At 44.9% G+C, this 25112-nt stretch overlaps 1 protein-coding gene and 1 long non-coding RNA gene across 3 annotated transcripts in view; one reads left to right on the forward strand and one right to left on the reverse strand.

Annotated features, from left to right (window-relative positions):
* Positions 1-22004, forward strand: part of LOC105476206 (BARX homeobox 2) — a 75288-nt gene extending 53284 nt beyond the window's left edge. Inside the window, exons 2-4 of the mRNA XM_011731901.2 lie at positions 6435-6735; positions 12532-12616; positions 20855-22004. Of these exons, the coding sequence (XP_011730203.1) occupies positions 6435-6735; positions 12532-12616; positions 20855-21121 (653 nt within the window). The 3' untranslated portion in view covers positions 21122-22004. The remainder of the gene's footprint in view (positions 1-6434; positions 6736-12531; positions 12617-20854) is intronic.
* LOC105476205 (uncharacterized) lies at positions 16469-20988 on the reverse strand. Of its 2 annotated transcripts, XR_003016793.2 has the most exons (4): positions 20851-20988; positions 19750-19813; positions 17643-17735; positions 16469-16597 (listed from the first exon to the last, which is right to left on the reverse strand). It is a non-coding gene; the product is annotated as an uncharacterized lncRNA (long non-coding RNA). The 2 variants fall into 2 exon arrangements; XR_011611179.1 differs by lacking the exon at positions 17643-17735.
* Positions 22005-25112: the final 3108 nt, after the last annotated feature.

Raw genomic sequence — 25112 nt, forward strand, 5'->3', positions numbered from 1 at the left:
CTCGCATCTCCTCCAGCCCCAGCCAGTCCTCCTGTGCTTCCCCTTTGTGGTTATAAGCTCTTCCCCGACCCCTAACCTCTGGCAGTCTATTCTCTATTCCTAGTTATGCCTTTCCCTTAATGTCCTATAATAGAATCATATAGCCTTTTGAGTCTGGCCTCTTTCACTTAAGCATAGTCATTTGAGATTCATCCACTATTCATCAATAGTTTTTTGTTTTGTTTTGTTTTCTGAGACAGAGTCTCACTCTGTCACCCAGGCTAGAGTGCAGTGGCATGATCCCGGCTCACTGCAACCTTCACCTCCTGGGTTCCAGCGATTCTCATGCTTCAGCCTCCTGAATAGCTGGTATTACATGCATGCACCACCACGCTCGGCTAACTTCTGTATTTTAATAGAGACAGGGTTTCCCCATGTTGGCCAGTCTGGTCTCAAACTCCTGGCCTCAAGAGATCTACCTGCCTCAGCCTCCCAGTGTGAGCCAATAGTTTTATCCTTTTATATTTCTGAGTAGTATTTCATTGTGTGTCTGTACCCATTTTTGTTTATCCATCCCCAAATGAACATTTGGATTGTTTCCAGTTTTTGGTAATTAATAATAATTCTGCTATAAACATCTGTATACAGGGTTTTGTGTTTTCTTTTCACTTGGGTTAATAGCTAGTGGGGGTTTTGCTAGGTCACATGGTAACTGTTTGTTTAACTTTATAAGAAACCACTAATTCTCTTTCCAAAGAGGCTGTAACATTTTGCATTCTCACCAGCAATGAAGGAGAGTTCCGGTTGCTCTACATCCTCACCAGCACTTGATATTGTCAGTTCATTAAAAACGTCAACCATTCTAGCAGATGTGTAACAGTATCTCTCTGTGGTTTTTAATTGGCATTTCCCTCATGACTAATCATCTTAAGCATCTTTTCATGTGCTAATTTGCCATATATAGAACCTCTTTGGTGAAGTGTCTTTTCAAAACTTTTGCACATTGTTATGGGGTTATTTTTTAATTGTCAAACTGTGAGAGTTCTTTATGTATTCTGGGTAAAAACTCATTTGTCAGGTGTGAGATTTGTCAGGTTTCGCAGTGTGCAGCTTTTTTCATTTTCTTTACAGTGTCTTTTACAGAGCAAAAATTGTTAATTTTGATGACCAGTTTTTTGCCTTTTTATTTTATGCATCATGCTTTTGGTGTCATGGCTTAGAGTTCTCTGCCTAACCCAATGTCACAGAGATTTTTCTCTAATGTTTCTTTCTAAAAATTTTATACGTTTGTGTTTCTATTGAAGGTCTATGATCCATTTTGAGTGAATTTTTAAAATAATTTATGAGGTCAAGGCTTTTATTATTATTATTATTATTATTATTATTATTATTATTGTTTTATCTGGATGTCCAATTGCTCTAGCACCATTTTTTAAAGCAATTTTTTAAATTTAATTTAATTAATTAATTTATTTATTTTGGAAATGGAGTCTTATGAGTGCAGTGGCATGATCTTGGCTCACTGCAACCTCTGCCTCCCAGGTTCAAGGGATTCTTATGCCTCAGCCTCCCAAGTAGTTGGGATTACAGGCGCGTGCCACCACACCCAGCTAAGTTTTGTATTTCTAGTAGAGACAGGATTTCATCATATTGGCCAGGCTGGTCTTGAACTTCTGACCTCAAGTGATCTGCCCACCTCGGCCTCCCAAAGTGCTGGGATTACAGGTATGAGCCACCACACCCAGCTTCATTTGTTGAAAAGACTTTTATTTCTCCACATTAAATGATGTTTCTTTTAAAAGAATGAATATGGTTCAAGAACCGAAACATCTTTTGACATAAAGGGAGAAAATTGACATAAAAGGAGAAAATTCTCTAGACCTTTGGATTCTGAATGGGCTAAAGAGCCCCCCTTTCCCAGGAGAACACCCGCAATGTTTGTTTTACTAGAAGTGTCATAAAACTAAACATATTTTATACTCAATTTCTGGGATTTCTAGACTGATTTTCTTTGCCTAGCTTTTAGAAGAAGTTTTAACCACTCCTTGGGATCAAGGGTCAACAAATGATTATTCTTTTTGACAAACTGAACATAAAACAAAACTTTAGAATGAGAGTGAAACTTACAACTCATTTAATGTAACTTTCCTTTTAAAAAAATTTTTAAAAAGATACACACCTGTGCAAAATGTGAACAATGCAGAAGTATCATCTAGATTTGGGGATGCCGAGGGACATGGGTTTCCTACTGCTTCTCTGTCCCCTCCTCAGTGTCTTTGGCCGGCTCTTCTTCCTCTCTATAACCTCAGATGCTGACGTGCCCCAGAGTTCAGCCCTTGTATTTCTTCATTTTTTTATTCTACTCACTCCCTTGGTGATCTCGTGCAATTCCATGGCCCAAAATGCCACATAGACTCCCAGGAGCTGTGTCTCTAGCCCAGCCTGTATCTGACTGACTCCTCAACACATGCAAGATGTCTAATAGCAACTTGTCTAACACAGAAATCATGGTTTTCTCATTCAGTCCTGCTCTTTGCCCAGTCTTTCCCATCTTGGTAAAGGGCACCATCCTTCCTCCAGTTGCTAAGACCAAAACATCAGGCCTCTCCTGGCGTCTGTCTCTCTCATACCTGACATTCAGTCCTTCAACAAGTCCTCTCAACATTAACTGTAAAATACACCTCCTCTCACTGCTGTAGCTGCTGCCTCTGGTTTAGAGGAACACAGCCTGGTCTCCTCACTGGTTTCTCTGCTCCCACCCTGGCCCCTGCAGTCCAACCTCCTTAGGGATCATTAAAGACATCACTCAGATCCTCCTCCCTCAGCTCACATCTTGCCAATGGCTTTTTTAAAAATCACATTTTGAATAAAATCCAAGTGATTTGCCCTGACCTACAAGGCCCTGCGTAATCTGGCTCCGACAGATCTCTTCCCATTTTTCTCTCCTGTGACTTCTGCCCTTGCTTACTCTGCCTTTCTGCTGTTCTTTCAACCCATGCTCATTCTGCCTTTAGGGCTTTGTCTTTGCTGGTTCTGGGGCTGGGGTGCTTGTCCCATGCCTTCTCCAGGCTGTCCTCTGCGTGGGGGCGCTCACCTGCAGAAGGGTCATCTTCCCACCATGGCCTTCCCTGACTCCTCATCCCCAATACCTGCCCTCTGCCCCACCTGCCCCATCTTCATACTTTGCTGTATTTTTCATTATAGTTTATCACTACCTGGCATTATTTACATATTGACTTGTTGATTTGTTTGCTGTCTGCCTCCCCAAATGAATGTAAGCTCCATGAAGGTGGGACTTTATAGTATTCATTGCTATCTCCTCAGCTTCCAGAGCAGAGTGTTCCCCATAGCAGATGCTCAGCAAATATTCATGGCTGGATTGAATGCAGGATTAGATGCAGATGTGTAGATTCCTTTTCACCCTGTTTTATTCCAAGCCTTTCCTCAGAGGTTATCACTGTCAATAGTTTGATAAGTAGCTTTCTAGACTTTTAAAAATGCATTTATAAATGCAGACAAAAAAAATCATAGTTTTAAAGAATAATACAATTTTTTTTTTTTTTTTGAGATGGAGACTTGCTCTGTTGCCCAGGCTGGAGTGCAGTGGCGCAATCTCGGCTCACTGCAAGCTCTGCCTCCTGGGTTCATGCCATTTTCCTCCCGGGTTCTCCGCCTCCTGAGTAGCTGGGACTACAGGTGCCCGCCACCACGCCCAGCTAATTTTTTGTATTTTTAGTAGAGACGGGGTTTCACCATGTTAGCCAGGATGGTCTCGATCTCCTGACCTCGTGATCCGTCTGCTTCAGCCTCCCAAAGTGCTGGGATTACATCCAAATGATTTTACATCGTGTTTTTCTCAATAATACATTAGGTATTTTCTCGTATTAGTTTATATATAGAGTATCCATCTATTCATCTCTCTTTCTCATCAGTTTGTATCTTGTTTTTTTCTTTTTAAGAGACAGAATCTCTGGCTTGGCATGGTGACTCACACCTACAATCCCAATATTTTGGGAGGCTGAAATGGGAGGATTGCTTGAGGCCAAGAGTTCAGAACCAGCCTGGGCAACAGAGACCCTGTCTCTACTTTAAAAAAAAAAAAAAAAAGAAAAAAAGTAAGAAAAAAAAAAAAAAAGAAAATAGAGACAGGGTCTCACTCTGTTGCCCAGGCTGATCTTGAACTGCTGGCTTCAAGCAGTCCTCCAGCCTCAGCCTGCCAAAGTGCTGGGATTATAGGCATGAGCCACCACACCTGACCTAGATAGTCCTTTTTAATGGTTACATTGTAGTTCATACTATGGATGCACCACAATTTATTTAATTATTTTTCTGTTGAGAGATACTAATATATAGGTTATTTCCCCCATTCATGATTATAAGCAAGACTGCAGTGAATATGCTTGTACATAAATCGTTGTACACGTAGACCTCAAATTGCAAAATTCCTGTCAGTGACTTGGTAGATACTGCTTTATTTTTCCTCAAAGATTATAGTATTTTACACTCCCACCAATAATATATGAATGCCTGTTTCCCCATATGGTTGCCAATGCTAGATATTACCACACTTTCAAAATATTATTCCGTGTTGGGCAAAAAAATGTTTAACTCTTACAAAAGAGGAAGGTGATACAAAGCCTTACTTACAGGTGGATTGTTAGTCATATCCTATAATGATAAGCTTCTTAGTTTCTAGATTACACATTAGCCTGCTAAAGAAAGATAGTCTCTTTTGAAAGAAGTGACAGACTTAAAGGAGTAAGGTGATTTGAGATGAGAAACATCTTATGCCTTTTTAAGAAGCTTCCAACTTCTTTTTCAAGAAGTATCATTTCAGGATGTGTGCTGTGAGATCCAAACCACAAGCCCACATATCCTCATTTTCTTGCTATAAAATATCATTCCCAAGTGATTTTTTTTTTCTTAAAAAGAATCCACAGCACAAAACGTCAAGTGTTGGAGTTGGCTGGAGAGTTAATGGAAGTTGTAGCAAGTGGTGATTTATTGTTATTTAACCACTTTGTGGTTTCTGTTGGGCCTTGCTAGAAGTGTACTCAAAGAACAAGAGAGGTTATTTGTTTTAATAACTGTGACTGGGGTCCAAACAAAGGCATGGGAAGGAATAAGAAGAGAAATGCCAACCCAGAGAAAAGAGCTGGAACACAGGTAGTGCCTGGGTGCTTCTGTGATGTTAGTCGGTTTCAACTCAGAGCTAGTGTGAATGTTGGTTGGCTCAGATGCTGGCTGTGGCCTTGAAGTCACTTTTCAGGGCTGGACTGAGTCGCAAAGGGCAGCCCCTGGGTCTTCTCCATTTTCATCAGATATCAAATGGGAAGGATGAGAGGTCCTTTTGTAGCATCAGTATATTAGAGTTTGAAGGATTCTTTGGAATCAGCTACTTTTCTTACTCACCTTATAGATGATGAAACCGAGAGATAAAATGATTTACACAGGTAATGATCCAGACATTTTAAGCTCTATGTTGAATAATCAAAGGAAAAAGTTGTTCACTTGAACTTTACAGATTTAACAGATTGTTGGACAGAAAAGGACTTTTGCCTTGAAATTCCTAATGCAGGAGGGGCATGTAACTGCTATGTATGCCACCATACCCTGTCCCGGCCACATGCCCATAGCAGACATTGTTAATCGACCCCAGCATCTTTTCCTCAGCCGAGCTCTGGCCAGCCTGAGAATCCTCCTTAACATAGTGCTGGAGGCGCCAGTCATACCGATCTGACCTTTCATGTTATTTAAAATCTGTTTGTCTCCCTCTTCTAAATGATGCAGCCACGTGATTCATGATGTGCTGATAGCATGGGACTTCAAGCCAGAAGAACTTGGTTTGACTCCTCCATCTGCTGCTTCCTCGTTACATTATCTTAGGCAACTCACTTAACCTTTCTGGGGCAATTCACTCCCTCTGAGATGAGAAAGTTGAATTAAATAATCCTAAAGCATCCTGTCAAGCTCTGCAAAATGCTATGATTCAAGGTACACAGACTTCTCAGGAGGAATTCATAGCTACAAGCATGTCTTTTTATAAAGACCACAGGTGGTTCTCAGGAAGTTTGCATATTACAAATCTATTTCGGGTTTCTGAAATATGTGTTTCTAGCTTTTCCTGACTACTTCTTTCCATTTGCCTGGTCCCGTGGACCAAGAATTTAGGGATTCCGAAGGGAGAGAGAGGGGAAGGATCCGCTTAAAATCAGAGGACTTGCAGGAACCTCTTCTTGGCGGTGGGCTTCATCCTCCCCCACCAAGCTGAGCAGATCTCTGTGCCTGCCCTGCAGCTGTAGGTCTTGAGTTACTTCTCCTTCCCCTTCCTCCATCTGTGCCTCCTTAGGAACAGGGTCCTCCCTGTCAGACCTCAGCCAGTGGCCCTCCACAGGTCCTGGCCTGCTTCCCCACACCGTTCCCTGTGGTGACCTGCCTCCCTGCTTGTTTTCCAGGCTCCCCTTCTCTGCGGGCATATCCGCTCCTCTCGGTGATCACCCGCCAGCCCACCGTCATCTCCCAGCTGGTCCCCGCCACCCCGGGAATCGCCCAGGCACTGTCCTGCCACCCAGTCACCGAGGCGGTCTCTGCTGAGGCCCCAGGGGGCGAGGCCCTAGCCAGCAGCGAGTCAGAGACGGAACAGCCCACGCCCCGACAGAAGAAGCCCCGCCGGAGTCGCACCATCTTCACCGAGCTGCAGCTCATGGGCCTGGAGAAGAAATTCCAGAAGCAGAAGTACTTGTCTACCCCGGACAGGTGAGGACGCGGGGAAGGGACTCTCCGCAGCTCTCCGCAGTGAAGGCCCTTGAGGATGGGAGACTTGCTCCCGTTGTGGGCCATGGAGCCAGAGCACTGTTGCAGTGAGGCAGGACACTGTGGCAGGAATCCACTCCTTGGCTCAAGGCATCTTAACCTTGGTTAACAGAACCCAGCCTATGTGAATCCACCACACAGTCCCTGGAGCCTGCCTGTGGCTGAACTTAAACTCGTCACTCTATCTCCATATTTGAACTTAACTATTTCAGTATCATAAACAAGGTCAAGTTTAGCAAATTGTTGCTCAGGTGGTCAGCTGGGAAACAGGCTTGGTTTTTAAGCCACTCACTCTTAGGATTGGAGGCAGCAGGACTAGATCTGGAATTAGGATTAATGATCCTCTCAATCTTCTCCACAGCCTCCAGCTGATTCCCCACTGACTCAGCTTGCTGGCCTGGCTATTGCTTGGGAAGGGCTGGAGTGATCCAGTTGAGGAGGTCAGACATGTTGGTGAATTTGAGATGGATGTCAAGTCAGAACCATTTGACTGAGACCCAGGAGGACCTGGATGAGAGCCCCTTCTTTGAACTCCTCTGAGATCCATGTTGGGGAGGCTGTGACCCTTGCTTTCTTGGAGGCCTCAATGCCTCACCTCCTTTTCTTTAATTTACTATTTTAACTGGAACATATGCCAGAGTGTGTGTCTGGGCCGGGTATTGTGGCCCACACCTGTAATCTCAGCAGTTTGGGAGGCTGAGGCAATAGGATTGTTTGAGGCTAGGAGTTTGAGACCAGCCTGGGCAACGTTGTGAGACCCCGTCTCTACAAAAATTAAAATATGAGCCAGGTGTGATGGCATGCACCTGTAGTCCCAGCCACTCAAGAGGCTAAGATGGGAGGATCACTTGAACCCAGGAGTTTGAGACTGCAGTGAGGTATGATTGCATCAGATTACATCACTGCACTCTAGGTGAGACCCTGTCTCCAAAAAACAGAAACAAAAACAAAAAAAACAAACAATAGCCGGGTGTGGTGGCTCATGCCTGTAATCCCAGCACTTTGGGAGGCTGAGGCAGGTGGATCATGAGGTCAGGAGTTCAGGACGAGCCTGGCCAAGATGGTGAAACCCCATCTCTGCTAAAAATACAAAAATTAGCCGGGCATGATGGCAGGCACCTGTAATCCCAGCTAGCTGGGAGGCTGAGACAGAGAATTGCTTGAACCAGGAGGCGGAGGTTGCAGTGAGCCAAAATCATGCCACTGCACTCCAGCCTGGGCAACAGAGCGAGACTCGGTCTCAAAAAACAAATTGTGTATCTCAGTGTCTCATCTTGTTCTTTCAAACTGACTCTGGAGATGGCCGAGCTAATAATGTGTGATCCTATTTATTGGGGAGATTTTTCAGGTCCTTTTTCCTCTTCTTTTGCCTACTGCCTTGGCCATATCAGGTTGGACACTAGTCCTATCAAAAAGTAAAGGAAGGAACCTCAAATGAATCTCTTGGGCTATGTAGTAGCTCTTTGATACAAATTTAAGTGACAGAGGAGTCTGCATATCACCGACTAAAAGGGGATTTAGCTTCTGATTCCGTTAACGAGGCACCATCAGCTGTTTGGTACGGGTCTTCTGGGTGCCACTGGGGCACTGTGGCAGGGATTATGGGTCCAGAAACAGTCGAGAGAGTCCTGTTGTGACAGAAAGGGATCATGGGGAAGGAACGACTACAGGAACAAAGACGCAGCAAGCCAGGCGCTGGTACCTGTGAGGTGCTGAGTGCAGTAGGAACACACGGTATTGCTGAGCATGGGAGACGGGGTTAGGGAAGGCTTCTCAGAGGAGGTAACATTTAAGAAGAGCTTTGATTCCAGGCGGGACAGGGCGTCCTGCACTAAGGGGTTGGCACACACAAGGCAAAGAAGCGTGTCTCGTCGGGTATGTGGAGGAAACTGCAAGTAGCCAGGACATCTCCAGCTTAAGGTGTGAACAGGGAAATGGTAGAGGTGAATGAAGGGTGGGAAGGACCTCGTATGCCTGGCTGAAATGTGAACTTGGTTGTTTAAGCAGTTGGCACTGCCTTTATGAGCTGGAAGTGCATGACCTGACTTCTGTTTCAGAACTGTCTCTGTGGTGGCACCATAAATGATGGATGAGAGAGGCCAGAGGTGGAGCAGGGACCAGTTAGGAGAGAATCCAGTGATCATCACTGAAGACTTGAATTAAAGGGTGGCAGTGGGAATGCAGAGGCAAGAATAGAGAGGAGGACAATTTTTTACTATTATTATACTTCAAGTTCTGGGATACATGTGCAGAACGTGCAGGTTTGTTACATAGGTATACACGTGCCATGGTGGTTTGCTGCACCCATCAACCCATCACCTACAGTAGGTATTTCTCCTAATGCTATCCCTCCCCTATCCCCCCACCCCCCCGACAGGCCCTGTGTGTGAGGTTCCCCTCCCTCTGTCCATGTGTGAGAGGAGGACAATTTTGAAGAGAGAATTGGCAGAATCAACATTGTGGGAAGCAGCAAGAAGGGAGTTGAGAATTCTGTGGTTTCTGGACTGGGCTAGCAGGGGGATAGGGACACCATGACCTGAAGTTGGAAGACAGAGGACAGAGTAGACTTAGGTGGCGAAAGGTTGAGTTCTGTTCTAGGCCTGTGCATTTGGGGTGTCTTTGGCAGATGATGGAGACGGGTCTGTGAACCAGAGGTTAACAGATGGCATCTCCAGGTATGACATGGCTGTTTTCACTTCCCTAGCATATCCCCTGGGTGCATGAACGTGCGCACCCAGGGGAGTGGGCACCACTGTCTATGGTAGCATGGTGGCGTGTCAAATCGGCTTCAGCACGCATGGCTAACATTTTGGGCTGATTTTTCAGAAGTCAGATAATTTTTTTTTTCACAGAAATATTAGTTCTTCATAAATCTCCTGGGGCTCCCTGGTACTTGCCCAGGCATCTCAGGTCACCTACACAGGCTTGATTCACTTGTCTGGGAGGACACCATCGGCTGGCATGGAAGCTGCCATCTTCACCCGCCCTCTCAGATGTTCTCGCCTCCCTACGTGACCAGGGCCATGAGCACTCCCTCCTCCCGCAGCTCTCGCCCTCCTCCTCTGTGTTTGTTTCTCCAGTTTCCTAGGTGACCCCATTTAAGCAAATATGCAGGGAAGTGAGAATTTGTAACGGTGGCAGGTAATGAGAGAAAGCTGATGACAGTGAAGCATGTTTCTGTAGCCAGAGTGAGTCAGGGCTGCATTTTTCCCAAGTGAGCTAACACTGTTTGCTAATGCAGTGGCAGAGCTGTGAACTGAGCCTTCCATTGACTAATGCACCTGATGGCCTCAGGTGAACTGGGCTCGGGAAGGCGCCGCCAGAACCGTGGAGGACCCTTCTCCAGGGAGGCCTGGGAGACCAGAAGTCTGTGGGGTGGCCCCCTGGGTTCTTGGTTCTCAATGAGTGGCTGCTTGGGCAGCAGTGCTGCGTTTGTGGGGACAGCCAAGTGCTGTTGGCACTGGGAATTTATTGGCTTTAGCTTGTTAATCACTTTCAATAAAACTGCCAGCTTCTAGCAGTCCTTCTACAGGGATAACCAGATGGATGTGAGTGCTGATTTAAGACCAGTTCCAGGGTGCCCTGAAGGAAGACTCTGTATTATTGGGGCTTTAAATTATGCAGCCTGGTCAGAGCAGGGCGACCAGGCAGCTGCACCTGAGACTGTCAGGGCCGGTCCCTGCGGGCCTCCCTGATGGTTAGAGCGCCCCAGGTGGAGAGCTGCAGCTGAGAACCCACACCTGAGGCTCCCCATGAAGCAGGCAAATGAGACTGCCTGTGGGCCCGAGATTCGCAGACAGTAACCTCAGAAACCCAGGGCCTTTCAAAAAGGGGGGGTCGCTGCCCAAGCCCTGTCAAGGGCAGTTGTCCCAAGTTGCTGCATTCGAAGTCCACGCTGCTTTGCTGAGCAGGGCTGGCGTGGCAGTGAGGCAGCTTATGTTGGCTTAAGGAGGCGGCTGTCCAGTTGGTGCTGAGGTAGACCTGGGGTTCTTATCCTGTCAGGTCAATGGTGGTTGTCTCAAGGACTGACGTTGGAAGCCTGGCTACAGACTTCCCTTTCTCATTCCACTTGTCCCACCTGGTTGTTCGCTGCTTCTTGGGATGAAGCATCCCTGTGATTCCCTTTGACAGGCTCAACTTGTGCAGATACAGTGTGGGTGGGGGTGAGCCCCAGCACAGGAGCTGGTGTACAGGTCAGACATCATGGGTTTGAATCCTGCCCCACTTCCTAACTCTGTGATCATCTGCCAGAGGTTGGTAAAGGTTTTCTGGGCAGAGCCAGACAGTAAATACTTTACACTTTGTGTGCCATATGGCCTATGACCACTACCCAATTCTGATATTGTAGCACAGAAGTAGTTTATTTTTTATTTATTAATTTTTTACAGAGTCTCACTCCATTGCCTAGGTTGCAGTGCAGTGGCACGCAATCTCGGCTCACTGCAACCTCCGCCTCCCAGGTTCAAGCATTTCTCCTGCCTCAGCCTCCTGAGTAGCTAGGATTACAGGTGCCTGCCACCACACCCAGCTAATTTTTGTATTTTTACTAGAGATGGGGTCTCACCATGTTGGCCAGGCTGGTCTCCAACTCCTGAACTCGGGTGATCCGCCCGCCTCGGCCTCCCAAAGTGCTGGGATTACAGGCATGAGCCACTGTGCCTGGTCTGTTACAATAAAACTTTATTTACACAACCAGGTAGCAGACAGGGTTTGGCCACAGTTGCTGAGAGAGTCTAATCTCTCCAGGCCTCAAATCTCTTATCTGTAAAATGGGAATAATTATACCTACTTCATTGTGTTGTGAATGGGATAGATAAGACAGCAAGTCAGGGGCTTAGCATTGCAGCCTGGGATGCCGTGGTGCTCAGGAAATGGTGGCTGTGTTGTTAGATTTAGCCCCAGAAATGGATTTGGCTTTTAGGACTTTACAGAAGACTACAGAGAAGTACACAGTCACGATTAGCAGTAGAATGGAAAGCAGGAAGGGCTGTGGACTTAATGTTTGTTTTGGAATCTTTATAATATTTATAACATTTTAATTGTTATAACAATTTAGGGCAGCTACAGTGATTGAATCAATCCATCAGGAAGTATTTTTTGGGCACCGGTTCTGGATTTAGCAGTGTGATGGGCACTTTCATGGGTAGAAAAGAAGTGGAAGACATAAGCTGCTCTGACTGCTGAGTTAGGGAGGCAGAAATAACACGGTGGGAGTGATTAGAGAACAGTGGGAAACGTGGCACCATCTGGGTGACTGCTGGCCTGTGGGAGGGTGCAGAGGAGATGAGCTGTGGGAGCCAGGAGACTCACCTGCCGGAGCTGGGACCACAGCTGGGTCTGGAGTGATGAGTGGATTCCCATCAGCAACATCGGCTTTGCCTTTTGTTTCCAGTTTGGATGTCGGGCCAGAGGGTCAGAATAAATAATCTTGTCAAGCCAGGAAAAGGACTGTGTGATGAAGGCCCAGGCATCCTTCTCAGGTCCCTTGCAGACCATGAATGTTTCAGAATGGGGACTGGCCCAGGTATCCTCAGCCATGGTCATCTATTTCTTAGTTTCTCAGCTTCCCAGTGTCCTCTGTTGGATTCTTGGAAGGAAAGAAAAGCGCTTTGGGGAAGACCTCGTTTAATGAGGGAGGTCAGAGCCTTGATAGCCAGTGCTGGAGCCTGTCAGCAGGATCCCATCTCTCTCGCTCCTCCCCAGCCTGCTCACCCTTCCTTTGTATCTTGTGCCTTCTAGGTTGGACTTGGCCCAGTCTCTGGGACTCACTCAGCTGCAGGTGAAGACCTGGTATCAGAATCGCAGGATGAAATGGAAGAAAATGGTAAGAAAGGAGTGACTAACCATGATCCCATCCTGATGGAAGAGGACTTTTCCTCCAGGGCTGTGGGGAGGGAGGCCGGACCATGTGGCAGTTTGGGCTGTGGAGATTGGAAGGCCTTCTGTGCTGCTGGCTTGTGGGGAAGCTGTTGGATCTGTAGGTCGAGCTATTCCTCTTGACCTGGATTTCCTAAACAGAGGGATATTCTTTTTCTGTTTCGTTAAAAATCAAAGGAAAAAAAAGCTTACAGGCTTTTAACTTGCTAGTTTTTTTTTGTTTTTTGTTTTTTGTTTATTGTACTTTAAGTTCTAGGGTACATATGCAGAACGTGCAGTTTTGTTACATAGTGGTTTGCTGCACCCATCAACCCATCATCTACGTTAGGTATTTCTCCTAACTTGCTAGTTTTAACCCTACCTGCTAGCCTTTTCAAACAACTTCCTTCTTCCTCCCACCAAGAGCTAAAAATAGAAGTCAGTATTCTTTGTTTATATTGACGTAGAGGATGCATCTGTTCTTTTGGCTGTGCATCCTCTAACGCAGTGATCCTCAAACTTTGGTGGGCATCAGAGTCCCCTGGGTAGCAAGTTAAATGCAGAACTCTAGGCCCCCTCCCAGGATTCTGGCCCCAGAGGTCTGGGCCAGGGCTGGGAATGTGCATGTTAACAAGCCCCCTCGTTATTCTGAAGTGCCTGGTATGATGACCACAGCTTCCATCATCCTGCTCTAGTGCCTAGCTAATGAATATTTCCATCTTTGATTTTTAAGTTAGAATATATACATCCCTACATTTTCAGGAACTCAATTTCATTATCATTCATTCTTTTCATTTAAGAAAAGCACTATTAAATCAAAATTTTCCAAAGTAGTCAAGTGTTGCCTTTCTCAGCTTTGTAAACCATTGAGACAAGGTCAAAGCCCAGAGCAAAAGAAAAAGAGGAGGGGTGGCGATAAGGGAAGAAGCGCTGCTCTTCTCTGGAGCCCAGGAGCTACCATGTCACCTGCCGTGGGCTTCTTACCCCCTCACCAAATCTTAGTGGCTCTTTCTCCTCTCGTCCATTCCATGCCTTCATGATGACATTTGCTAACCCATCTGGTCACAAGCCCTGTTTCTTGGTGTTTCAGGGCTGAAATATGATGTTTTCACAACAATCAAATAACTAAGGTGTTCTCCCGACCCCAGTTTTTGGGGGGGGGGGGAAGGTCAGTGGACAGATGTTTTCTCAGTGCTGTGGTTTTGTCCCATATTGTTCTTTCTTAAACTTTTAGTTCTTGCTATTCCTTGCTATTTTCTGCTAACAATGAGGGGAAAAAAACCCCAAAACAAGTAAATTGCAAATGAATATCAATGGGAAAAATTAGGAAAAAAGTCAACAAGCAGCAATTATTATATTCCCAAAAAAGAATTTCCTGGGCAAATCTTGTAATTTCCTCTGGGGGACCTGACCCTGAAATGAAAGAGTTTTCCAATGGAGGCAACTTGGCTCATGAAGTGCTCACGAATTAAGGCAGAGATGCCAGTTATGTGTTCAAACACACGGATATTGCATGAGTCAGCACATGTATTTTGTGTCTCTTGTGAGCCATTCCTTGTCCTAGGCACTATAAGAAATAATAAAATAAAATATCACCCTTGCCTTCATGGAATTTATGATCTAGTCAGAGAAACAAGGCCCAGGAGGTAGCTGCTGAGCATGTTATAATTAAGTGCTGGTTGTTGCGGATTTATAAACCTGTCGGAGTTCAGAAGAGAGGTAGTGGAGAAGGTTGCCGGGAGAAGTTGAAATTGAAGGAAGCGGCCGGGCACGGTGGCTCACGCCTGTAATCCCATCACTTTGAGAGGCTGAGGTGGGTGGATCACATGAGGACAGGAGTTTGAAACCAGCCTGGCAAACATGGTGAAATCCCGCCTCTACTAAAAATACAAAATTAGCTGGGCGTGGTGGCGGGCGCCTGTAATCCCAGCTACTCGGAAGGCTGAGGCCAGAGAATCACTTGAATCCAGGAGGTAGAGGTTGCAGTGAGTCGAGATCACACCATTGCACTCCAGTCTGGGTGACCGAGCAAGACTCCATCTCAAAAATAAATAAATAAATAAATAAATAAGTCATAAAAATAAAATAAAAACAAGAAATTGAAGGAAGAATGGATTTGGTTAAATAGATAGTCTTGCAAACACTCTACAGTGCTAAGTACACATGGACACCTTTTAGGGGACTGGTTTCTAAAGAACTAGACTTGGGAGTGAGAAGCACCAGGCCGTGTTCCCATGCTTGCCCTTCCCTGGTTGATTTTGGGCAAGTCCCTTCACTGCTTTCTGTGCAAGATCCACCACCCACCTTCTTCCTCGTCAATCATCAGCCTTGAAATCAATGTCTCCTGAGTAGCAGAGGCATTGTTTAAATTAGTTATCAGCAATCTTTTCATGAGTCAGATGATTAAGGAATTGACAGGCAGCCTCCTCTGCCAGCACCGCCCAGTGCCCGTGGGACAATGTGTGTGCCTTCGCCTGTGACGTCACTTGTTTTTCACCAGCAACAGTGTTGCTGGCATGATTTTAGGCCAGTTATTGATGGGTATCAATGTCATGTAAACCAAAATGGAAGTAACTTAGCAGATTTAACCTCAGAGAACATTCTGCAAGCCAGTCACCTTCAGGTCCCTTTAGGAGCCAAGAGGCCCAAACTGTCAGTTCACTTTTGAGTTAATTCATTGAGCATTTAACATTTATCAGGCCCTGGAGATGCAAAGGTAAGACATGAGCCTGTCCACTAGAAAATAAAATTGTCAAAAGGTACTCAGTCAAGTGCGGGAGACAGACCTGCAAACTGGCATTATTATTACACGGAGCGGTCAGTGCAGCGGCAGGGAGATGTACAGGATCAGCACAGAGAGTGGAATAGCAAGGCTGTGGTGTGATCCTGATTACTTCATCTAGTTTCCCAGTAAAACTCTTTCAAGGCTATCTCTTTAGGTACTGGGGAGGAAAAGAAAAAGATAATTGGGTAATAAAGATGTCTCAAGGCTAGTAACCTAATTGGAACTGGAAAAAGATTAGCAGTTGATTCTCAGACTTATTCACATGGCTGCCAAGGGTAACCTTGCCAGAACCAAGATAGCATCTCTGACGAGTTCTGACCAGTCAGCACTGGTAACCTGTAGCGGGTTGGGTCAATTCAATCTTGCACATTAAGATGGGATGTGCACCCTCTATTCCATGTCTGTTGGCTTTAGTTCCAGCAGGACCTACAGTGTTTTGCAATAGGCTGAAAGAGCCTCATTATTCGGTGGTCTCTTTGAGCTCTAAAATGCAATTCTGTTCCATGAGAGCATCCAAACAGATACCTCCTTTCTCTCCTAGTCACAGAATTGGGTGGGCCCCACACTATGCATGGTCACTATCTTTCTCGTGAATAGTCCCCAGGTAGTTAACAACTCCATGAATTGTTACCAGTAGCTCTCTGTGTAATCTTGGGCAGGTTACTTAACCTCTGTGTGCCTGTTTCCTCTGCAGTAAAAGGCCTAACACGTACCTCGTAGGGTTGTATTATTAACTGAGCTAATCTCTGTGAAACACGTAAATAGGACCTGCCATATAGGACACAGCTAAGAGATGTTTTTGCCATTATTATTATCATTATTAGTATTTTTATTACCTCTTCACGAAATCCATGTCTTCAGAGAATCCAAATATTTGGAGGCCAGGAAACACAAGCCAAAAGTGAATTCTGTGAATCTCAGGGTCTCCACGCAGCCCTGAGTGTGTGTCCTTTCTCAGTCCCCACTTCCCAGTCATCTCCAAGTCAGCGCCTTGGCATTGGGGGCCCTGCTTGAGGTCCAGTGGAACATCACATCTTCAGGTTGAGAAAGTTAGCTAAGGTGAGCAGCAGTGTTTGGGAGGAGATTCATGCTGGGGAATCCAAACTTGTTTCTCAGCTTCATGGAAACAGTCATCAGTTATGTGGCCCTCGCTGCCCTATGAAGCTGCAGAGAGAGAGAGAGAATAAGGAGGAAAGTTCGCCCCCCACTAGTAAGTCTACTGCCTGGAGTCTGCTGGGAGGTTGGGTAATTGCAAATAAATACCAGACATAGAACAGTGGCCCATTTTACATATCCCTTGCACATTATGCTGAATGCAATACTGCTAAGGCTGTTAGATTCAAATGGTCAGGAGGTTTGTGTTCAAATCCCAGCTCTGCCCTTGGCTTGCTCTTTGATACTGACAAACTCTGTCAGCTCAGTTTCCTATCTGAAAAGTAGAGGGAAGGAGAGAGTTCCTTCCTGCACTGACATTCCCTGCCCCCTACTCAGGCTGCTTGGAGGGAAGCAAAAGGCCCGGTCTTAACACCCTCAGCAACAGAACATCTGAATACCTCGTTTCAGAGTTTGGAGGGCTGTCACCAGGCACGGCTAATAAAAGTGGATGGTGTGCTAGGTGTACTTCTGAGAGGCAGAAGGAGGCCTGCGGCCTCTTGGACAAGGAACTCTCTGGCTTCTCTGGACCAATGGGACTAAACTGGCTCTAAGAATAAATGGGGAGAGGGCTCCTGGGAGGAGGGCCACAGGGTGCATGTGAACGGGTAGCTCCTGATGGAGGGTGGTTCTGAAATAATTGCATGTCTCAGGTGCGCTGGAAGGCAAGGGGCCAGAGGTTGAGTGCAGAGAGCAGCCAAGAGGGTAGTTATCTCCTAATTATTGCTTGTGCTGGAATGTTTTATTCCATTTAGAAAATGGTCTAATTGTTTTGGGGATTTTTTTTTCCTGCAGTAGGAAAACAGCCAGGTGGGGTCCGTCCAAACCGTGTGGGTGGTGTTCTCTAATTGCTGGGCTGGACTTTCTTTTGCCAATTAGGTGGCTTCCATAGACCTGCCCTTTTCTAGTTTGATTACTACATGGGGCAACTTACTTTTGTATAACCTCTTTCATACTGAGTGGATCTGCTTTCAACATGTAAATTCCATCTTGGCACAACTGGGTGCTTTCAAAAGCCTACACTCAGACTGAAATCAAAATCAGATAATGAACTTACGTGAAAAGAAATACAAGGAACATCTTCTCCCCAGGGGTGGTTTCCGTCAGCATCTCTACCTTGTTAAAGATCCCCTTAATATCGGTGTGTTAGCTGTTCATGTGGAAAGGACAGTGGTTGAGCAGACTTTTAGCTAAAAGGAGGTGTTTACTGAGAACTTCTTGGTTTTCTCACTTTATACACAAAAATTAACGCAAAATGAATCATCATCTAAATGGTAAGAGTGAAAACTATGAAACTTAGAATATGAGTAAGTATTCATGACCTTGGATTAGACAAAGTGTTCTTCGTTATGACAGCAAAAGCACAAGCAACAGAAGCAAACATAAACTGGGCTTCATTGAAATTTAAAAATTTTGTGCTGTGAAGGACATCATTAGAAAAATGAGAAGACAGCCCACAGAATGGGAGAAGCTTACATCTGATTAAGAGACATGTATCCAGAATATTTAAAGAACTCTTACAACTCAATAATAAAAAGACAACCAAATTTAGAAATGGGCAAAATATCTGAATAGACATTTCTTCAATGAAGATATACGGCTAGCCAATAAGCACTATGAAAGATGCTAAACTTCAGTAGTCATCAGGGAAATGCAAAGCAGAACCACAGTGAGATACCACTTCCCACCCTCTGGGACGACCGTGGTCAAACAGACATCAACAAGTGTTGGTGAGGATGTGGAGAACTGGAACCCTCATATGCAGCTGGCTGGAATGTAAAATAGTGCAACTGCTTTGGAAAACAGTCCTTAAAATGTGAAGCATAGAGTTGCCGAAAGATCCCACAATTCAATTTCACTTCTTTCCCATGTTCATAGCAGCTTCATTCACAGTAGCAAGCAACCCACATGTCCATCAATTGATGAGTGAATGAACAAAATATAGTATATCCATAAAATGGAATATTATTTAGTGACAAATGCTACAACATGGATGAACATTGAGAACATTATGCTAAATGAAAGAAGCCAGTCACAAAAGTGCACATATTATATGATTCTGTTTATATAAAATGTCCAAAAATAGGCACATCTAAATGAAAGAAGCCAGTCACAAAAGTGCACATATTATATGATTCTGTTTATATAAAATGTCCAAAAATAGGCACATCTGTAGAGACAGAAAGCAGACTAGCAGTTGCCTAGGGCTGTGGGCAGATCGGTTAGGGGTTGGGGGAAAATAGGGACTGACCGCTAATGCTATGGGGTTTCTTTTTGGGGTGATAGAAGTGTTTGAAAATTGCATTGTGGTGATAGTTGCACAATTCTGTGACCATCCTAAAAATCACTGAATAGTGCTCTTTAAATGGATTTGGTATGTGAATTATATCTCAAAGCTGTATAAAAAAAAGTTATGGTTTCATCCTTAAAATTCAGCACCTGGAGGTCCTCTGCTGCTCTTGAAGGAAAGAGGAGCAGTCAATAAATATTTAGGGACTGCATAGAAGTTAGCTGGAAGTTTGATTCTTGGAGTAATGGAGAGAAGCAGGGTTTGTCTTCCAGGAGCTTATATACAAATATAGAAGATAAGATTAAGCTAGGTTTATAAATAGCAAAAATATCTCCCACCCCTAATCATCTGTGCTAATCCAGGTCCTCTTGAAGCCCTTCTCACTAGCTGCCCAGAAAATCAAGGACTATGCCAAGCCAATGGAGGAAGGAGTGTCTATTACATTCCAAAGTAAAATAGAAATATTTTTATACTTATCCCTGTCTACCTCCTGGGACTCTTGTGTGGGTCACAAATTGGGGTAATAAGGGTGCCAGGCCTTTGAAGTCAGCCAAGGCCATTTAGGGTCCAGTTATTTGGCTTGCTTTATATCTTTCCTCGACTCCAGGGAAAGGTTTGTTGAGAAAGCCTAGTTAATTTGGTAACAGTTGTCAAACACCTGCTACATGCAGGGACTGAGTGAGAGGGGCAGCAGGTAAACATGCAGTGACCATAGTTTCTGAAAAGTGCTCTGGTCGGGACAGTAGAAGCTGCTCCGAGGGCACATGGCAGAGGGCCTTTAACCTAGACCTGGGGGATCAGGAAGGCTTCCAGGAGAAGTTAGCCAGGAGAAGGAGGGTGGATGGTGTATATATTCTGGGCAAAGGAAACCTACCATTCAGAAGGTGCCGTTCTGGTCCTTTCATACACATTATCTGTTGGTCACTCTCACTGTCACCCTGTAATACAAGGTATTATTACTCCCATTTTACAGATTAGAAAACGGACACTTGGGGCCTTTAAAGGACTTTACAAAGACAAAGATGATAAGTGGCAGAGTTGGAATTTAACCCAGTTTTTCTACTATCAAAGCCAAAATGCTTTTTAAACTCTGCTGTACAACTTCTACAAGACTACATGCTTTATATTTTTTCTGATTACAGAAATACTTATGTTTGATCATTGTAGAAAGTTTAGAAAATATAGAAAAAACATAAAGATTAAAAACGATCCGTGATCCTGCAAACAAGGTGGTGTATAGGCTGTCTAGCCTCCAAACTGGATTATGCTAAGAATCTGCTTGTTACAAAACTATGTTAATAATATTTTCCATGTTATTAAACATTCTCCTATATAGTAATTGTAATGGTTGTCAAGTATTCTGTCTTTGGGATTTACTATAATTCTACCCAATTTACATGGCCAAACCTTTAGGATATCACCCCGCTCCAACTTTTGCTGTTATCACCAATATTGTGATGAGTATTTTTGCAGATCAATCTTTGTCTCAGTCTTAGATAATTTTTTAGAATTTAGCCTAAGGAATTTCTGTGTCAAAAAGCTCTGCATATTTTAAGGCTTTTGATTTGAACTCTTAGGTTGTGTTGAAAAGGTTGTAACAATCACACTTTCACATAGTGTTTTTTTTTCCTGCTTGCTACAAATATTGTTGTCTTTTTAGCTTGTCAACCTGATAGTTATTGCATTAACATTTTAATTTTCATTTCTTGCCTTATTGTTGAAGTTGAATTCTGAAGCTGCTTATGATTATTGTATTAAATGCCAAAATATATAATATTGACCAAAATGCATTGAACATTTAAAGAATGGAAGTGTCTTTGTAGACCAGAGGTGATGGATTGAGAATATATTTTGCCAAATCCTGCAATTTTACTGCCAGAACAGATGGTTTAGATGCAATGTGAGGTTATACTGGGAGTGGAAAGGCGGAAGGGCAGGAGTTATTTCTTAGATTTAATAACAATTTTTTACTCACGTAGGTTCTTAAAGGTGGACAGGAAGCACCCACAAAACCCAAAGGTCGCCCCAAGAAGAACTCCATCCCCACATCAGAAGAGATTGAAGCGGAAGAGAAGATGAACAGCCAGGCCCAGGGTCAGGAGCGACTGGAGCCCTCCCAGGGGCAGGAGGAGCTCTGTGAAGCACAGGAACCGAAAACACATGATGTCCCCTTAGAGATGGCAGAGCCACCAGACCCGCCCCAGGAGTTGCCAATACCCTCTTTGGAACCCCCACCATTAAGCTAAAGTAAAACCCTTTTGAGAGTAGAGGGAGACTGGGGAGAAGGGAGAAGAGGGAAGGCAGGCAGGGAAGGCAGGGAGAGTAGGCAGAGAAAACTTTCTAGCAGCCCAGTAAACTGGGGGAGAAGAGATCTAGCCATCTCCCTCCCTCCCACAGTTCCCAGTGGCCTTGTCATTGCAAGCATTTGACAAAGACTTGCTTGTCTTGAGCCTTTCTCTTCCTGAAAGGCTGCTTTAGCCGTGGATGCCCTTGATTAAGGGAGAGAGCACCTAGGAGTTGCCTGCCCCAGCTGGGGTGACGGCCGTGGGGCTGGGGCTGGGTCTGTGTTGCAAGCCCTCTCCCAGCATGCAGTGGAGAGTGCTTAGCTCTCTCCCTCCCGACCTCTGGGCAGCCAGTCATCAAAGCAGAGAGACGTGGCGGCATGTGGGCAGCATGCCCAGGTTCCTTGCTGACTCAGCACTTACTTATGTAGTTTTTAAAAAGAATTTAATGTTTTCGGTTGTATTTTTTTGTGGGGGTGAGGGTGGGCAAAAACGTGGGGGGAGTTCTGAGTTGTTAGAAATGTTTCTGAATCAAGTTTGTTTGAAGACACGTGTGCCTTTGTACCCATTATAAGATGGTCATGAGACCCAAGAACTGAGAAGCTTTGTTGTTGTTGTTGTTTTTGCTTTATTTACCCATTTATGCCTAGTGTTCCATTATTGGAACGCTAAGCTTGTGGGAGTTATTTCTATCCTACTGCTCAAGGTCATCGCCAAGGTCTGATTTTTCATAAAAAACATTTGTGACCTTCAGCATAAATGGGTTAAGGTGCCATCCCTGAAGCTGCAATGCAGATATGTTCAGATAACTTTTATTTTTTAATTAAAAATAAATCTTTCAAAAGGACTGAGTGTTTTGTGTCTTCTAAGGAGTGTATCTAACCCTTCCCGAATGTGTCCTATGGGAAGGGAGACCCAGAGAGTGAACCAGACTTGGGGGACCACCTTTTCCCCATCTATAAAGCAAAGGATTGGGCCAGGCCATTGGTGTCCAAGTGCTGAGAGCTGTGAGAGTGGAACAGAGCCTCCGGGATGAGGACAGGGCAGAGAACCTGGGCTGTCCCCTCCACCTCTCCCACTGCCTTCTGCCAGAGCAGCTCCCTTCTCAGCCACTTCACATTTGGGGCGTCCAATGGCCTTACTTTTTTAAAGAGGTAAGAAATGTATATGCTTCAAAAGTCAAAACCAAAAAAGAAGACTTGGGCTGGGTGCAGTGGCTTACGCCTGTAATCCCAGCACTTTGGGAGGCCCAGGCAGGCGGATCACCTGAGGTCAGCAGCTCGAGACCAGCCTGACCAACATGAAGAAACCCTGTCTCTACTAAAAATACAAAATTAGCTGGGTATGGTGGTACATGCCTGTAATCCCAGCTACTCGGGAGGCTGAGGCAGGAGAATCGCTTGAACCTGGGAGGCGGAGGTTGCAGTGAGCCAAGATCGTGCCACTGCACTCTAGCCTGGGCAACAAGAGCGGAACTCCATCTAAAAAAAAAAAAAAATCTTGTTTCCACCCTGCCCTCTTCTCCCCTGAATCCCTTGTACGTAATTATTTTTATTGGTTTCTTGTTCATCTTTCCAGGGCTTCTTGACTAAGTATTCATTTGGATGATGGGCTCTGCAACTGTTAACAAAAGAAGACCTAAGAACTACTTGACTAGATGTGCTGGGTGATTTTAAATTTAAAAATGGTGTTCCATGTTAATTTAAGACGAAAAAGAAGGAGGCTCTAGACTTCCTAGCAGGACTCTGCCTCCGTTTGTCTGATTCTCATGCATTCTGGCCCAGAGCCTGATCTCAAGAGGTCACCTTTATGATCACCGCTCTGGCATGCTCACCTGTGATGCCTTCCAGGGCCGAGTGCCCGTTTAGTGGACTCTCAGTTATTAATTACACAGTAACTCTGCCCAGTTGCAGGCTTGGAGAATACCAGCTGACTTTCAACAGTGGCCTCAACAAGGAAGCCAAACCTGTTACTCGTTCTGTAAAACAATCACATAATTCATTTCAAAGTTAAACAGGAAAGATCCGCGTGTTTTCCATCACCTGGCAGGCCGCCTGCTTTTCTCCATTAACAGTCAGAAAGTGACTGCAATTTTGACTTTGCCAAAGCAGTGCCTCATCCCCTTTGTTATTGAGATCAACAGAGAAAGCAGTCTTTTTCTTAACTCTTGTGAATAGACAAAGGAGGGGAGGATTTGGCTTCTGAGAACCAGTCTGAGCAGACCACACCTAGCTGCCTGTGCGAGGTTGCTTGTACCACGCGGGCAGAACGCCGTCTCCTCCACGTCCGGCCCGCTCCACGGTACAGTTTTATGATCTGCCTACCAGGTGGTGTCACAATGAGCCAAGAATGTGCACAATGGCCAGAGTAAGCCGGTGGGTCAGTGCTAGTTCCGTCCCATTCACACTACCCCAGAGAGGCCTCCTGTCTGGATGCTGGCTTCCCAGGATGGTGTTCCATCTCTTGTCCTGGGCTCCCATGATGTCCTTTTCTTTTTTTTTTAAGTTCAGGGGTACATCTGCAGGTTTGTTCCATTGGTAAGTTTGTGTCATGGGGGTTCGTTGTACAGATGATTTCATCACCCAGGTATTCCAGCCTAGTACCCATTAGTTATTTTTCCTGATCCTCTCCCTCCTCCAACCCTTCTCCCTCTGATAGTCCCCAGTGTATTTTCCCCCCTCTATGTGTCCATGTGTTTTCATGATGTCCTCTTCTGAGGTGCCTGATAGTGACTGTCACCGCACAATATATGCGTCCATACGCAGTGACATTCCTGAGCGCTGGGCTCTGGGTACTATTTCTGACCTCCGACTCTCACTCCTTGGCATGTGGCCTGTGCTTTTTGTGTCTTGCCCATACGGGTTGAATTCATTGGTGAATGTAAGACCTCTGATGATCTTTCCTTGTATTTTGGAGGATCCAAGCTCAAGCCCTTGGTTTGTCTTCCAGCCTCAGTTATGCATGGCATTGCCTGGTGACCCAAAGAGGCCAGGCCGGGCCTTTTAAAATGTTATTTTTTTTAATTGACAAATAAAAATTGTGTATATTTATGGTGTATAACATGATGTTTTGAAACATGCATGCATTGTGGAATGCCTAAATCAAGCTAATTAACATATGCATGACCTCACATATTTATCTATGGTGAGAGCACTTAAAATCTACTCTCTCAGCGATTTTCATGTATACAATACATAATTAACAATAGTCACCATGTTGTACAATATGCCTCTTGAACTTATTTCTCCTAACTGAAATTTTGTAGCTTTGATCAACATCTCTCCAACCTCTCCCTACTCCCACCGCTGGCAATCACTATTTTACTCTTTGCTTCTATGAGTTCAACTTTTTTAGATTCCACATGAAAGTGACCTAAATGCCCATCAATGATAGACTGGATGAAGAAAATGTGTTACATACACACCATAGAATACTATGCAGTCATAAAAAAGAACAAGATCATGTCCTTTGCAGGGACATGGATGGAGCTGGAGGCCATTATCCTCAGCAAACTGACACAGGAACAGAAAACCAATTACCACATGTTCTCACTTATAAGTGGGAGCCGAATGATGAGAACACATGGACATATGGCGGAGAACACCACACACTGGGGCCTTTCAGAGGGTGGAGGGTGGGAGGAGGGAGAAGATCAGGAAAAACAACTAATGGGCACTAGGCTTAATACCTGGGTGATGAAATCATCTGTACAACAAACCCCCATGACGCAGTTTTACCTACGTAACAAACCCACGCTTATACCCGGAACTTAAAAAAAGAAAGTGACAATATGTGGTCTTTGTCTTCCTGTATCTGGCTTATTTTCCTTAACATAATGTCCTCCAGGTCATCATGTCGCCACAAATGACAGGATTCCCTTCTCTTTAAAGGCTGAGTAGTATTCCATTGTGTATATAGACCACATTTTTTCTCTCCATTCATCTTGTGATTGACA

This window comes from Macaca nemestrina, chromosome 12 (assembly GCF_043159975.1).
Source record: "Macaca nemestrina isolate mMacNem1 chromosome 12, mMacNem.hap1, whole genome shotgun sequence".
Lineage (NCBI taxonomy): Eukaryota > Metazoa > Chordata > Mammalia > Primates > Cercopithecidae > Macaca > Macaca nemestrina.